Below are 13,554 nucleotides of genomic sequence, written 5' to 3'. Positions count from 1 at the left end.
AATAGCTATATTTGCTTTACCTCTGCATACAAGAAACTATTCAGACAAATGTAACATTTTGTATTACAAATAGCCTTTCCTGGTATACTGTAGCAAAGAATCACTTACCTCAACAGAACAGTGGGACAAAGCAACTGCTACTAACTCATCACGCGGACAGAAGTCACAGTATTGGATCGTACTGTGATGACTTACGATGACTTCCGTTAATAAGTCACAGGTTTTAACATCAAAAAGCTGTGAACATGTAATTACAATAGTTAGCACCCAGCCTGTATGACTTCAATATAGACAAATAGCTTATATCCTCAACAGCATACATTCTTGAATTTAGAAGGTATTTCTCACAAGTCAGCAAGTTTGTTGCCCAGATATTTTTCTTCTACACACACTTGAAATGATGCATCTTATATCTGAAACATCTTAATGGCCTAGAATTTTATCTTTAATCGTAACTTCTAACTAGATGATCTTTAAGGTCCCTTCCAACCCAAACCATTCTACGATTCTACATTACATCAAGAAAGTTTTTAAATTGAGGAACTTACCAAAAGCTTATTTTTGGCTACCACCAAAATCATGTCACCGTTACTGGACCAAGAGCAACATTTTACTAAAACCTCCACATCATCTGGTTGCTCATCTGCATTTCTGAAGAAATCTTTTATCTCAATACTTTTCAGTTCATTTGCTGAGCGTGCTTCCCAAAGCTGTAATAAAAAGAAAATACACAAAACCTCTTTTTACTGATGTGGATACAGAGTACAACAGGGGAGAGCTAACTCCCAGTCACTCTAGGGAAGAAGGGAGGTAGGGGTAGAACACAAAGAAAACCTTTGCTACTTTCCCTGGTCAAGAAATAGCTACAACTCTATCTCTTAACAAAAGAATAAAAACAGTATCTGCTCTGCAACTCCATTAAAAGTCCACTCACCATGAGAAATCTGGTACACATCTAACTTTGAGCCCTAATTTCATTGAGGCATCTGCCAAAAATCTACTGAATATTTCTGCTCCCTCCACCACAATTTTCCTTCTGAACGACATCAGCTACAGTAACCCTTCTATCCTGATTAGCAACTCTACAGAAAGATAACAGTGTTAAGAACTGCAATTCTAAAATAGCATTGTTCTGTTGCAAAGGCAATAAAAAGAATACTTACATTCTGAGGAAAACCAAAACATAAACCTCTCAATTCTCTTCTACTGCATACATGACAAATAGCACATAGGAATTGCTTTTAACTTTTATGTTTACTGATATTCATTTTCAGAGATGACAGAACTTTCAATTAATCTAAAAATTTATTACTTTTTCTTTTTTTAAACAAGTTTCACTCCCCTCCCCCCAAGTTTTACTGAAGTACATTAGTGGGGGGAAAAAAAAACAACATGGTGAAAAGTAAAGTATTAAAAATGAGGCTAGCTAGGTTTTATTTACAACTACAGGCACCCAACTTTTTTCCCCTGGTACTGGACAAGCCATTTCAAAACACTGCATTAAAAACCGAAACAATAATCAACTGTTTCTGGAATTAATTAATTCAAACTGGCCATGCAGACACAAAGTTTTCTTACACATATTTTGCATTTTATAAAAAAAAAAAATCCATCACCAAAACAGTTGATTTAAGAACACGCTGTTTACCTTTACTGTTCCATCTGTTGAGCAGCTAGCAACATATTCATCATCTGGTGAAAATCTACAGTGATTGACAGAATTTACATGACCCATCATCGTATTTCTACAATACCTTTTGTTCAAATCCCAAAGCTGCATGAGAAATAAACACATAAATATCATCATATTCATGAATTATTCAAAGAGTAATTGTTTGTGTTCTTCTCAAAATCATGCACTGGCAATCAAAACCTCAGGGGTTTTGTTTGTTTGTGTGTGTTTTTTTTTGTTGTTGTTGGGTGTGGGGGGGTGGAGTGGGGGTGGGGGCAGGGGGTGGAGCTATTTCTTAGTTTTACCCATGTGCTCATGGACTTGATGCTACAGTCCAGGCTACCCCACAATTTACCTCCATCTGCTAACATGCATGAAAATTATTACCATCAGAATTACATTGAACTAGATAAATTTCTGCACAGTGCAGGCAAGGCCCTTGAACAGCACAAGGTTACTGAAAGTTTCCTCAGACTGAGGAAGCAGCTTCCTCTTGCCTCTTCCCCTTTCACCTTTGAGGTTGAGAATTATGTAGCTTACATGTAATAACAAAAATCAAATCAAATCTCTCGGGTTAGTCTTGGACAGTCCCAATATCATCCTTGCCACATCAACACTAACAAAGTTAAAAGAACATTCCATATGTTTTTTTTGTTTAGGGCTCCTCCTCCCCACCCCTCTCACACACACTATTATCCAAGCCCATAGCTCACATTTCCTTTCTCTGTTTCCAAATGTCTTCCCTTTCTCCTACATAAGAAAAAAAATAATCATGCATTTGACTGTTCAAGTGAGAGCTCCAAACAAGAATGGTCATTTGTACAGTGTTCTCAAAAAATTAAAAAGAAAAATCAGGCCCTTTTGACTATTGTGCATATGTTGGTTCTGTTATTCATTACACATTAAAGTGTCAAACACTGTCTAAAATCTTAACCACATTTACAGTACAAAAATTGTAATTTTCAACAAGTCCCTTCTAAATCTACCTGTTCCAAGATGTCAGTCTCAGGCAGCAAATGCATCTCCTGAGACATCCAGGCCAGCATGAAAGCCTCTTCTTTCCACCTTGACATCAGACCATAACTGGTGTTTTACCTCCAGTTTACACAAGCACAAGCTCTTGCAAGAACTTTTCAGATAAGACTTCATATTACAATTAAAACACCTTACATCCTGCTAGCTACAGCTGGAAGAGACAGCTGTCCCTCCCACTAACAGTCTCACTCCTTGCTGTTTACTCCCAACAGTCTCCTTGCACTGGCACTGGGCAAAACCGAGCCACTACAGGAAACTGAAGCAGAAAACCAATCCCACCAGAGGAGTTTGCCGAGTTGGCTCCTTGGACCATACCGTTGCAGAATACGATCAGCACACGCACTGCAACAAAGGCAAGAATATACAGCCAGGGCAGTAGGACCATCACCTTTCAGTGCCAGTTAACTATGTGATTTGCTTAGTTGTACTGTGAAATTGCACTCTTACTTGCCACAGCGTAGGTCTTACTTGATTCTTCTGTTTTCCCCCTTCCCTCAGATGCAGTCTGCAGTTGCCTGGTTTCTGCTCTTTCTGTGTACACATACTGCCTCCCAATCTGAACCGTGCCATCTCATTAACCTGACAAAACTTTTGCTTTGATTACTGTTATTTTGTTGGCTTCCACCTCCATTTCTTTACTATGCCCAATCAATTTAACCAAAAATGTACCTGCCACACTTCCATAATGCTTTTTTTTTATAAAAAAAAAAAAATCTTTCAGCATACAGAGTTTTTTTACATTATTGTTTTCGATCCTAAATTTCTGCCTTCATTTTTCTTATGCTGTTTTTAACCAGGTATTTCAGCTCTCATAGTCTCCCATTCCCATCCCACCCTGTAAAAGTCTTGCTTCACCTTCATGCCCTATCAACAGAGAACTTGCCCATTCTCCTTCTGTTCTGCCTTGTTGACATCCAATTACGGAGCTGTAGTCAGTACTCTTAATCCGTTACCATCTCTCTTCTACCCAGCTCATTAAAAACACCCTTAAATTTTAGTGTTTAAATATATTTATACATCAATAATTATCCTGTTATGATAAGCAGTATGAGAATAATCTCAACCTTTTCCACTTACTTTGATGAAAGTGTCATTTGAGCAGGTGGCTAAAAGATACTGACCACTTCTGTTATTGAACTGGCAGCAGTTGACCTGCTCCGAGTGTTCTTCATATACACACTTACACTGGCCTGTTCTTGAATTCCAGATCTGGACAGAATTAAAGGATGAAAAAAGACTTTTTAAAATATATTTAAGTACTTTAAAAAAAAAAAAAGATCTGTAAACTATGCTGAAATACAGATGAAGCCCTAGAACATTCTTAATAACACCTCAAAAATGTTTTGAAGATGAAGGGAAAGCATATATATTTACAATTAGAAATAAGAAGTTGCGAGGGGAAAGGTTATAATTCAGATTGGTATCTGACAAATACTAGAATTTCACCAAGGTTTTGCTACAATACTGAGGAATTTAAAATTCCACATAATTCACATGTAACAGGAAAAAAAATTTAAAAGATGGATTATGGATACATTTGTCTCTTGTTATGGATAGGTTTAGACTTTATGTTCTACTTACAAAAAAAATCATCTGATAATACAAGTAAAAATTGGTGGTAATTCTGTAAGTATAATGTTAACATTAAGCATCTTTTACATTATGTAACAAGTGGGGCTTTTCTGTTTGTGTGTTAAGTAGTGAATTATCCACATAAGATTTAAGACAGTTAAAAAAAAAAACTTTAGTCTTAATCTGCTCTGCCCCAGTTGGTTAAAACTGAAATTAGAACTGTTAATTTGAAAAAAAAAAAAATTTGTCTGCTTTCAATTTTCTCACCTTCACTTTTTTATCAGCTGAACAAGTTGCTACAAATTCACCATCTGCAGAGAAAGCGCAACAGAGTATTTCATCATCATGGGCACTTATCTCCAGGAGTCTCTCACCACTTTCAGCTTTGAACACCTAAAACAAAGAATAAAATCTTATAACTCACATTAAATTTTAAAACAGAAATATAAAGGGTTTTTTTCTCTCAAACAGCTCTATATAAGCTCTTCATAAAAATGTTTGTCTTTTGAAAGTATTTATAATTTCAGGGAAATTAACACGATTTTTTAAATATTTAATTTGAGCTTCAATTTTGTAAGGATGATAGAAACTGTTAGGGAAAAACAGTGAAAATTGGTTTTAAAAAAAAATATTTCTGTAGGCAATGTGTGTTTCATTAATAACTTTTTCTATCCTCACTCTTTAAGCCTAAATCTATGTTCTTTCTCCGTATTTTTTAATAGTAACTGCAAAATGCTGTATCTATTAACAAACTGTAAACTATTCTTAAAACTACAAACTCCAGGTTTATTTATTTAATGTATATTATATTTTTACATATATTATATGCTTCTGTGCAAAGTAAGAATTTCAGCAGCAAAGAGTGTCACAGATTAATAAATTTTCCAGAATTCTGGGATTTAACTTCACAATGGGGGGGGTGGGGGGTAGAAGGGGGGCATGTCGGCAATCAGGTCTCCCTTTCCTCCTTAGGTTACATATTCTTAATTATTAAAACAAATCACAAGGTGACCTTTACAGAAGTGTTCAGGATACTACAGTTGTAAAGTCTATTTTTTCCTTTACTTTTGCATTGATTGGGAACATCAATGACAGTGAAGTATTTGGTATTTGTTCAAATAAGAACACAAATACTGAAGTAACAGGAAATGTACATTTACAGTAAATTCTGCAGAATATCTGTTCTTAATCTAGCGATAATTATTTTTTTTATTTTACAGAAACAGTAGAAGTAGCCGTGAAAACTGCAAAACTTAGGCCACTGTTAGAAAAAACATGAATAAGTTCAAAGTTAAACAATGAAAAAAGGTTTATTGTTAATTTTCCTATTACTTTTTTAACAAAAGTTTAGTTTAAACACAATTGCAATCCACAGATTTTACTTTTTTGGGTAGAAAATGAAGAAAAAATAAGCAATCTGCAGTGTCAATAATGAGGCCATTAAGTACAGAAGCCCAGCACAGTAACTTCAGCACAGCATAAAACGAGAACATCCACCAAGCATCTCTGTAAGTGGATGCTGTAATCATAATATTGTAGGAGCCAGCAAATAAAATAAACAAACACAATAACAACACGGTAAGTAGCCAAATGAACAGCAACTAAGCACCGCTATATATTATTACTTTAGTACTCAATTTATCAAGCATCCAAACAATACCAAAGGCTTGCAGAAAAGTAGTTCTTTTCTCTTACCTTTGGCTGTCTGGTTTATGGATACTTTACCAGGTTACTGGCTGGCTGATTGCTAGTTTTCTTGAGAGCTGGCTGGCTCCCCTCCAGGCAGACTGCTGGCAAATTTGATTAGTCACTTTCCTCTCTGTCTCCCCTAATACACTTCCCTAAGCACTTTGGGCCCATTTCCCATCTAATACTGTCCTCAGCTTCAGGGCTTCCATTCTTCTCCCAAGACTTATTTCTTTTGCATAATACAAATTTACTAATTAAGGACCAAAGCAGCACAATGTCCATTACCATACCATGGAAATAGCAAAAGCTATAACTAAAATGTCTTACTGTTTCTCAGTTCTGTGGAAAGCCTGCTGTGACTGGAAATAACATTTCTGTAAGCAAGTATGAAATATGCTGGGGTGCATTACTTCGGCTGTGAGCTTTTCCATATCATTAAAAGGCATCCATGTTCACATATTACACTGGTGAGGGTACAAACCCTGAAATCACAGTTTGGCTTTTGAACTAGAACACTTACTATTCTAAACATGCAACTTGACATTTGTATAATAATACATCCTTCTCAATCATTTCTCTCCAACATGTTCCAGATCCCTAATACTTCCACATCACAGCAAAAGAAAAGTGACAGGACTGTTAACAAATGTTATCAAAATAGTACACAGCATCTCTTTTCACTTATGCAAAGGCACCTTACCTGAAGTGTTTTATCAGCTCCACATGATGCTACTCTTTGTCTATCCTTAGAAAAGCAGGCATGGTAAACTGCATCTCTGTGTGGACGAACTACCAGACGGTAGAGGTTTTTCAAGGATTTTTTATTTCTATAGGGTAAGACAGTTGATTTTAGATGAGCAGGATTTTCTAGTGCCTTTTTATTATCCAAAACCCTCTATAAAAAGATAACACTTTTTCACACATCTTGAGCAGCAACCTCTATAACAAACCAATCAATCAATGCACTATACCTTACCTCTCAGCCTTTACACTGAAGGAATAAGGGAAACACAAATGTCAACATTCACTCAGAGTTTTTATTGTTCTCCTATATACAGCTTAGACATCAAGAAAGGTAATACATGCATGAAAAATTAACATGATACTTTATGGGCACAGCTGTTGCACTGCAGGACACAGCCTTCCTAATGACATTTTTATGATCTGATATGCACTATTTCCAAATATTAATGCCTTCCTTTTCAGATTCCTTGCAGACCCCTTTTCAAGCTTACTAAAAAACATTTGTAAATTTGTTTAGATTTTAGTCAATTTACTTAATTTTCACAACAATGACCCATCACTGCATTTCAATCAGAGACTAAGTGCAGAATCTAGCACACCTTAGATGACTCTTACCTCACTTCAACAAAAACTTAGAATTAGTAGGAATCATAATCATCCGGTTTAGCCAGATCTTAATACAGAAAGCTGTCACTGTAATAACATGATTTTTGGTGATTAACAGACTGTGATGATTAATTTTTTTATCTAGAGTCAAAACGAATCCGTGTACTTCAAGTTTTTATTGTTACCGATTTCAGTCTTCTGGCTTAGCATTTAAATAATGGGTAAAACACCTCAAACAAAACAGCTGCACTTCAGAATGAAAGCAATTCTTCACTGCAAAATAGTGACTCATCTAAGCCAAGATTTTTCTTTTTTTGCATATTTTAATAAAGCTAAAATTACACTGCTCTCTTGACCAGCATTCACCTACATATTCTACAAACTATTCTTAGAATGTTTCCCTAGGATAGGGGGCAACCACATCTGTCTCTGTTCTGTTGATTACAGTCATGTTCTTCAGCATGTCTCTCGCATCCAAGGTGAAAGCCCTGAACTACCTGGAGATTGACTCTTCTGAATTGTGCAACTTCCAAGCGTGTTTGTTAGAATTCTGTTAGCTATGCAAAAGTGAAATAGCCAAATATTCAAAGAGAAGACATGAATTCAAGTGTGCCTGGATTAACCTGCCTGGTTATTACCATAATTACCTGACCTAGAGTCATTCTGATTTTTAACCACCAAGTACTGCACATATGAGAACAGAAACATCAAACAGAAGAATCCAACAGACGCAGTTACATGGTCAGATAATGTCTGGACTACGCTGGAAAAATATTTAGATATATATACTTTTTCCTTAAACAACTTTGAAAAATACAAAGACAGCAAAAAATTATTTAAATACGAGAAATTTCAAGACTGGGTAGAGATTACAAAGCCTTTTCCCATCTCGCTGCTTTCAAAAACTTTGCAAGGTAACACAAATGCTCTCCTTTTAAAAAAGTATACTAGAACACCTAAAAACATACTGTAATGTACCCAACACTTGCACTACAGTTGTAACTTTAAAAGAAAAAACAACCACCAAACTTATTCAGAGAAGTTTCAAAGTATCTTACTTTCATATTGGTATAATTATTTAAAAGGAACAGTCACTGAGTACAAAAGTAAATATATTTCTCTATTTATTTCTATGTAATTATTACTGATTTGTGGCCTTACATATCAAGAGTTCCCCTCCTCCCACAATTTCTTGAAAATTATTTCACTTCCTTTTCCCAGAAAAAAAAAACACAGCAGTTCTTAAAAAGGTCCTTATACTAAACATACGTTGGATTCAGTTGTACATTAAATTATGTTCTTGGATCAAGGGATAAGCATATCGTAGATGGAGTGCAGCTACTTACATCCATTCCAAATAAAATGCTCCTGTTTCTCTCTGAGCATGTTGCTTGGCTTGTTGATACACCTCTGATGTCTCTGGCTGGCAAAGACCCAGCTGTATAATGTCAGGAAATGGTTGCCGTCCAAGAAGGTGCCCATTTAAAGACAGAAATTCCTGGAAGTTCTCACGTACTGTGCTATTCTATGTACAGAGCAGATAATATTTGATAACATAGAAAGTGGATTTCCTAAGTGCCCTTTGCTTTTTAAATTTTCTATACAGCTAATATTCTTTCAGAAGCATTTGTTCTATTTTTCTATTTAGTTCTATTAGCAAGTACATAGGATAGACTGAAATATTTCATTATCCTATGCAGGAAAGCATATTATCCTTATTTTTCAAATAAAGGATACTGGCAACAGTGATTTACTCAACAAGCAGTCAGTGCAAAATATCAGAAAAACTATTCCAAGCGACCAACAAAATTCTACTTCTCCTCAAAAGCAGAGTACCATATGTACCCACCATGAGTTATTGTTGTTCACCTTAGTTAATTGAGTTCCATGGTCAATTACTTGAGCACTAACTGAAATTACAACTAAAACAGAAAAACTAAGTTTTCTTCATTTTTCTCTTCCCCAAGTTAAAGTTTAACTTAGTACTGTTTTTATGTTTCAGTTTTTAAGCTTTCTATATAATCCCATATATGCATACCTCCAACAAAATGCAATTAGACATGGAAAAATATATTTGGAACAGACTGATCATTTACCTTTTAGTATCATACCTTTTGATCCAGGATTGAACTATATTCTACATATTCATGAATCAGATGAGCAGGCCCTAGCAATTCTGTTTTAGCTTTAATCCAATCTAGAGAGAACATAAGATCATGGAGTTCCTGCAAGAAATACAAATTTAAGTTCAAAGCATGAGTTCCACAACAGAATCTACTTAAGGGAAAAAAGAAAAGCGCAGAAAATTCATTAGGTATTTAATATGCTTCAGTAAAATTGTCCCTAGTTAAAAACTTTGCCAATTTCCTGTTTCCTGCATCTTACTCGATCAGGTATAAAAATTCTGGGTATAGGAGGCTAAGCCTGTTTTAATAGAGAGAACTGCTCTTTGATACAGCTAGTCAGAGAAGGGATGGGGGTACAAAGCAAGTCTTGACTTTTGTAGCACACACAACCTGGTTTAAGATACAACCCTGAAAAAGCTTCTTCTAGTCCAATCTGGCAAAAATCACTCTGCTAACAGTGATCTGTTGCTCTTCCTAACAGATGCTGAATTCGAATGAAAGTAAAAAATCTGTTTTAGTTGCACTTAACTTAAAAAACAAGAAAGCTGCTTAAAAGACAATCAGAAACTGCAAACAGAATACACTATTTCAGTTAGAAGGGACCTACAACGATCATCTAGTCCAACTACCTGACCACTTCAGGGCTGACCAAAAGTTATAGCAGGTTATTAAGGGCCTAAATGCCTCAAACACTGTCAGGCTTGGGGCACTGACCACCTCTCTAGGAAGAGGGCCTGTTCCAGTGTTTGACCACCCTCTCAGTAAAGAAATGCTTCCTAATACCAAGTCTGAACCTCCCCTGACGCAGCTTTGAACTATTCTAACACGTCCTGCCACTGGATTCGAGGGAGAAGAGATCAGCACCTCCCTCTCCACTTCCCCTCCTCAGGAAGCAGTAGAGAGCAATGAGGTTGCCCCTCAGCCTCCTTTTCTCCAAACTAGGCATACCCAAACTCCTTAACAGCTCCTCACAGGACATGCCTTCCAGCCCTTTCACCAGCTTTGTTGCCCTGCTCTGGATGCATTCAAGGACCTTCACATGCCTCTGAAATTGTGGGGCCCAGAACTGCCCACAGTACTCAAGGTGAGGCTGCACCAACACTGAGTAAAATGGGATAATCACTTCTGTTGACCAGTTGGTTAAGCGATGCACCCCAGGATGCGGTTTGCCCTCCTGGCTGCCAAGGCACGCTGCTGACTCATACTGAGCCTGCTGTCGGCCAGCACCCCCAGATCCCTTTCTGCAGGGCTGCTCTCCAGCCACTCCTCTCCCAATATCTACTTGTGCCCAGCATTACTCCATCCCAGGAGCAGAATACGGCATTTGGACTTGTTAGATTTCACTCCATTCATCGTTGCCCAGTGCTCCAGTCTACCTAGATCCCTCTGCAAGGCCTCTTGTTCCTCAATAGAGGTGACAGCACTAAACTGGGAGTTTGGTACCATCATCAAACTTGCTAATGGTGCATTCAATTCCTGCATCCAGATCTTTGATAAGTATATTGAACAGGACTGGCCCCAGAATTGAACCCTTAGGAGCACCACTGCTGACCGGTCACCAGCCAGATGTAGCCCCATTTGCTACAACCCTTTTTGAGCCCTGTTGTTCAGCCAGTTCTTGACCCAGTGCACCATGAACCTGACAACTTGTCCAGAAGGATGCTGAGAGGGACAGTATCTAAAGCCTTACTAAAATCCAGAAAAACTACATCCACCGCCTGCCCTCGTCCTCTAGGTGAGTAGAAGTATAGAAGGATATCAGGACTTTCCCTTTGTGAACCCCTGCTGAGTGTGCTTGATGACTGCCTTATTCTTTAAATGCCTTTCAACAGTACCCAGTATAATCTCCATAATTTTTCCAGGAACTGCGGTTAGACTACCAGGTCTGTAGTTCTCTGCATCTTCCAGCATGCCTATTTTGTAGACTGGAATAATGCTGGCTGGCTTCCAGTCAGCAGGGACCTCCCCAGACTGTTGGTAGATGGCTGAGGGGGGTCCTGCCATAACAACCGCTGGCTCCTTCAGTACTCTGGGATGAATCCCATCAGGCCCCATGGACTTGTGAACATTCAGCTGATAGAGCTGGTCGCTTACAACTTCAGTGACTACAAATGGAAATTCACTGTTCCCACACTCATGGTCCTTTGACTCAGGTGACTGAGCAGCTCAAGGGCTGTCAGTGTTATTAAAGACAGAGGCAAAAAAAGCATTGTATGCCTTCACTTTTTCTTCATCCCTATTAGTCAAGATGGCCATCTTCAACAAGCATCGGTCCAATGTTTTCGGTAGACCTCCTCTTGCTATTAAATACTTTTAAAAGCCCACCTTGTGAAACAGACATACTTGCTAGCATCAAAAAAACCTGCTTAGAGATGACACTGCCCAGGGTCAAAGTATATTCCAATTTAAAATCAGTAAATAGTGCATGGATTAAAAGATTATCATGGTTAAACAAAGAAAAATAATACCTCCCATCTTTATTAGCCTTCCAACAAATAGAAATTATGCCTAAATAATGACAAATAAGTAATATAAAGAGTGTAAACTCCAGGAAGGTACAGTCATAATGAGACAGGCTAAAGAACTCTGAGAAGTTAATTCTACAAAATGTAGAAAGGCTAATAATAAAAACAGTTTTCTAATACATGGAAATTAAAGAAACCGAGATCATAGAATCATAGAATCGTGAAGGTTGGAAAAGACCCTTAAGATCGAGTCCAACCACTAAACTATCACTGCCGAGTCCACCACTAAACCATATCCTCGAGCACCACATCTACCCTACTTTTAAATAATGAAATATGATCCAAAAAACTAGGTTTGTAGTCCACATTAATTATGAAGGTTCCTATAAGTACACAAAGTGTATTTTGTATGATAAGTCAGATGAACCACCCCAAATGAGGTTCAAGTGAAAAGATTTGGGTACCTGTGAAATAAAGCTATTAGCAACCAGGACTAAATGCAAGAATTCTGAAGACATTCAAGTGAAATTACTTAACTATTAATCTTGCTGCATTTGTGTCTTATACTAGTTCAGTATGTAAAGAACAGTAGGTGGCAAAAATGACAGCAATTTTTAAAGGTGCCAAGGCTATCCTGGGAACAAGACGTTTGCCCTGTCTAACTTTTGCTACATTTTTTTAATGGCTGTTGAAATCTAGTAATACAGACAATGAACTTTTACACATAAATCAGTATGACATAAGAGGAAAAAACTAATAAGACTTCTGTAGAAAAAGTAATCCAATCAAATTATCTGAAGAAACAATTTACTTGTATTATCATACAATAAAGCAAGCCTGGGTTTTCAAAAAAGTTTAGAGAAGATTTCTTATCAAAGCTTCTTGAAAAGGAAGAGAAAACCACAACCTATTATGATACAAAATAGGAAATTTTCTCAAGAACTGGTTGAAAAGACAAGACACAAGGGTAGAAATAAAGTAGTTTTCATAGCAGACAGTGATTATCAGTGGAGTCCCTAAAGGTAAGTGCTCAACATAGAGTCCTATCTGCCCAAAGCCTGGAAGAAGAAAGGTTCAGGTGGGAAAAAGCCTGGGGGGAAAGGCAGGGGTAAGGGTGGGTCGAGAAGGGAACCAGAGGACAGTAGTCAGAACTCACCTTCTGCATGTTGGCACCAGCCATGTGATACGCCAGAAAGTTATACCAGTACATGCAATCCTCTTGAGACGGAACAGGTGTATTAAGTTTGTAATATTTCTTGTACTGATTTACTATGTTTTTATGTAGCTCCTGCAATGTGAATCAAAACATACTTTCAGTTAATACTATACAAAAGTATGGACTGGTTTCAGTATTGAGGAATTATAGCTATTATTAATATTATATTATATAGAGAATTGAGGATTATTATTATTATTTTCTCAATCATTATGTGTCATCAAATTAAATAAGAAAAGCTCACCTTCCAAAACTGTACACTTAACCTAATTTATTGCTTAAAACTTCTCCAGAAACATTCTCTGGATATTAAAAGACAGAAGAGGAAGCTGTTACCCTTCCTGCTTAGGTTGAGAACAGCTATCAAATCACTCTTCATATTATATGTGTGTGGCCAACAAAAAAAAGACTCTTACACATGTAGATCTG

General features: G+C 37.1%; 1 protein-coding gene across 4 annotated transcripts in view; it reads right to left on the bottom strand.

Annotated features, from left to right (window-relative positions):
* Window positions 1-13,554, bottom strand: part of APAF1 (apoptotic peptidase activating factor 1) — a 38,995-nt gene that overhangs the window by 13,360 nt on the left and 12,081 nt on the right. The window contains exons 10-18 of one of the 4 annotated variants that reach the window (XM_064451379.1): window positions 13,066-13,197; window positions 9,430-9,543; window positions 8,665-8,843; window positions 6,669-6,795; window positions 4,547-4,672; window positions 3,785-3,916; window positions 1,649-1,774; window positions 549-710; window positions 109-237 (exon numbers count right to left, since the gene is read on the bottom strand). In XM_064451379.1, the coding sequence (XP_064307449.1) occupies window positions 109-237; window positions 549-710; window positions 1,649-1,774; window positions 3,785-3,916; window positions 4,547-4,672; window positions 6,669-6,795; window positions 8,665-8,843; window positions 9,430-9,543; window positions 13,066-13,197 (1,227 nt within the window). Of the gene's footprint in view, window positions 1-108; window positions 238-548; window positions 711-1,648; window positions 1,775-2,385; window positions 2,423-3,784; window positions 3,917-4,546; window positions 4,673-4,805; window positions 6,067-6,668; window positions 6,796-8,664; window positions 8,844-9,414; window positions 9,544-13,065; window positions 13,198-13,554 lie in introns of those variants that run through there. The other 3 variants (XR_010372983.1, XM_064451392.1, XM_064451401.1) reach the window with 3 other exon arrangements.

This window comes from Phalacrocorax carbo, chromosome 1, assembly GCF_963921805.1.
Source record: "Phalacrocorax carbo chromosome 1, bPhaCar2.1, whole genome shotgun sequence".
Taxonomy (NCBI): domain Eukaryota; kingdom Metazoa; phylum Chordata; class Aves; order Suliformes; family Phalacrocoracidae; genus Phalacrocorax; species Phalacrocorax carbo.
The sequence above is the reverse complement of the archived record's forward strand: the minus strand, read 5'-3'. Positions and strand labels throughout refer to the sequence as shown.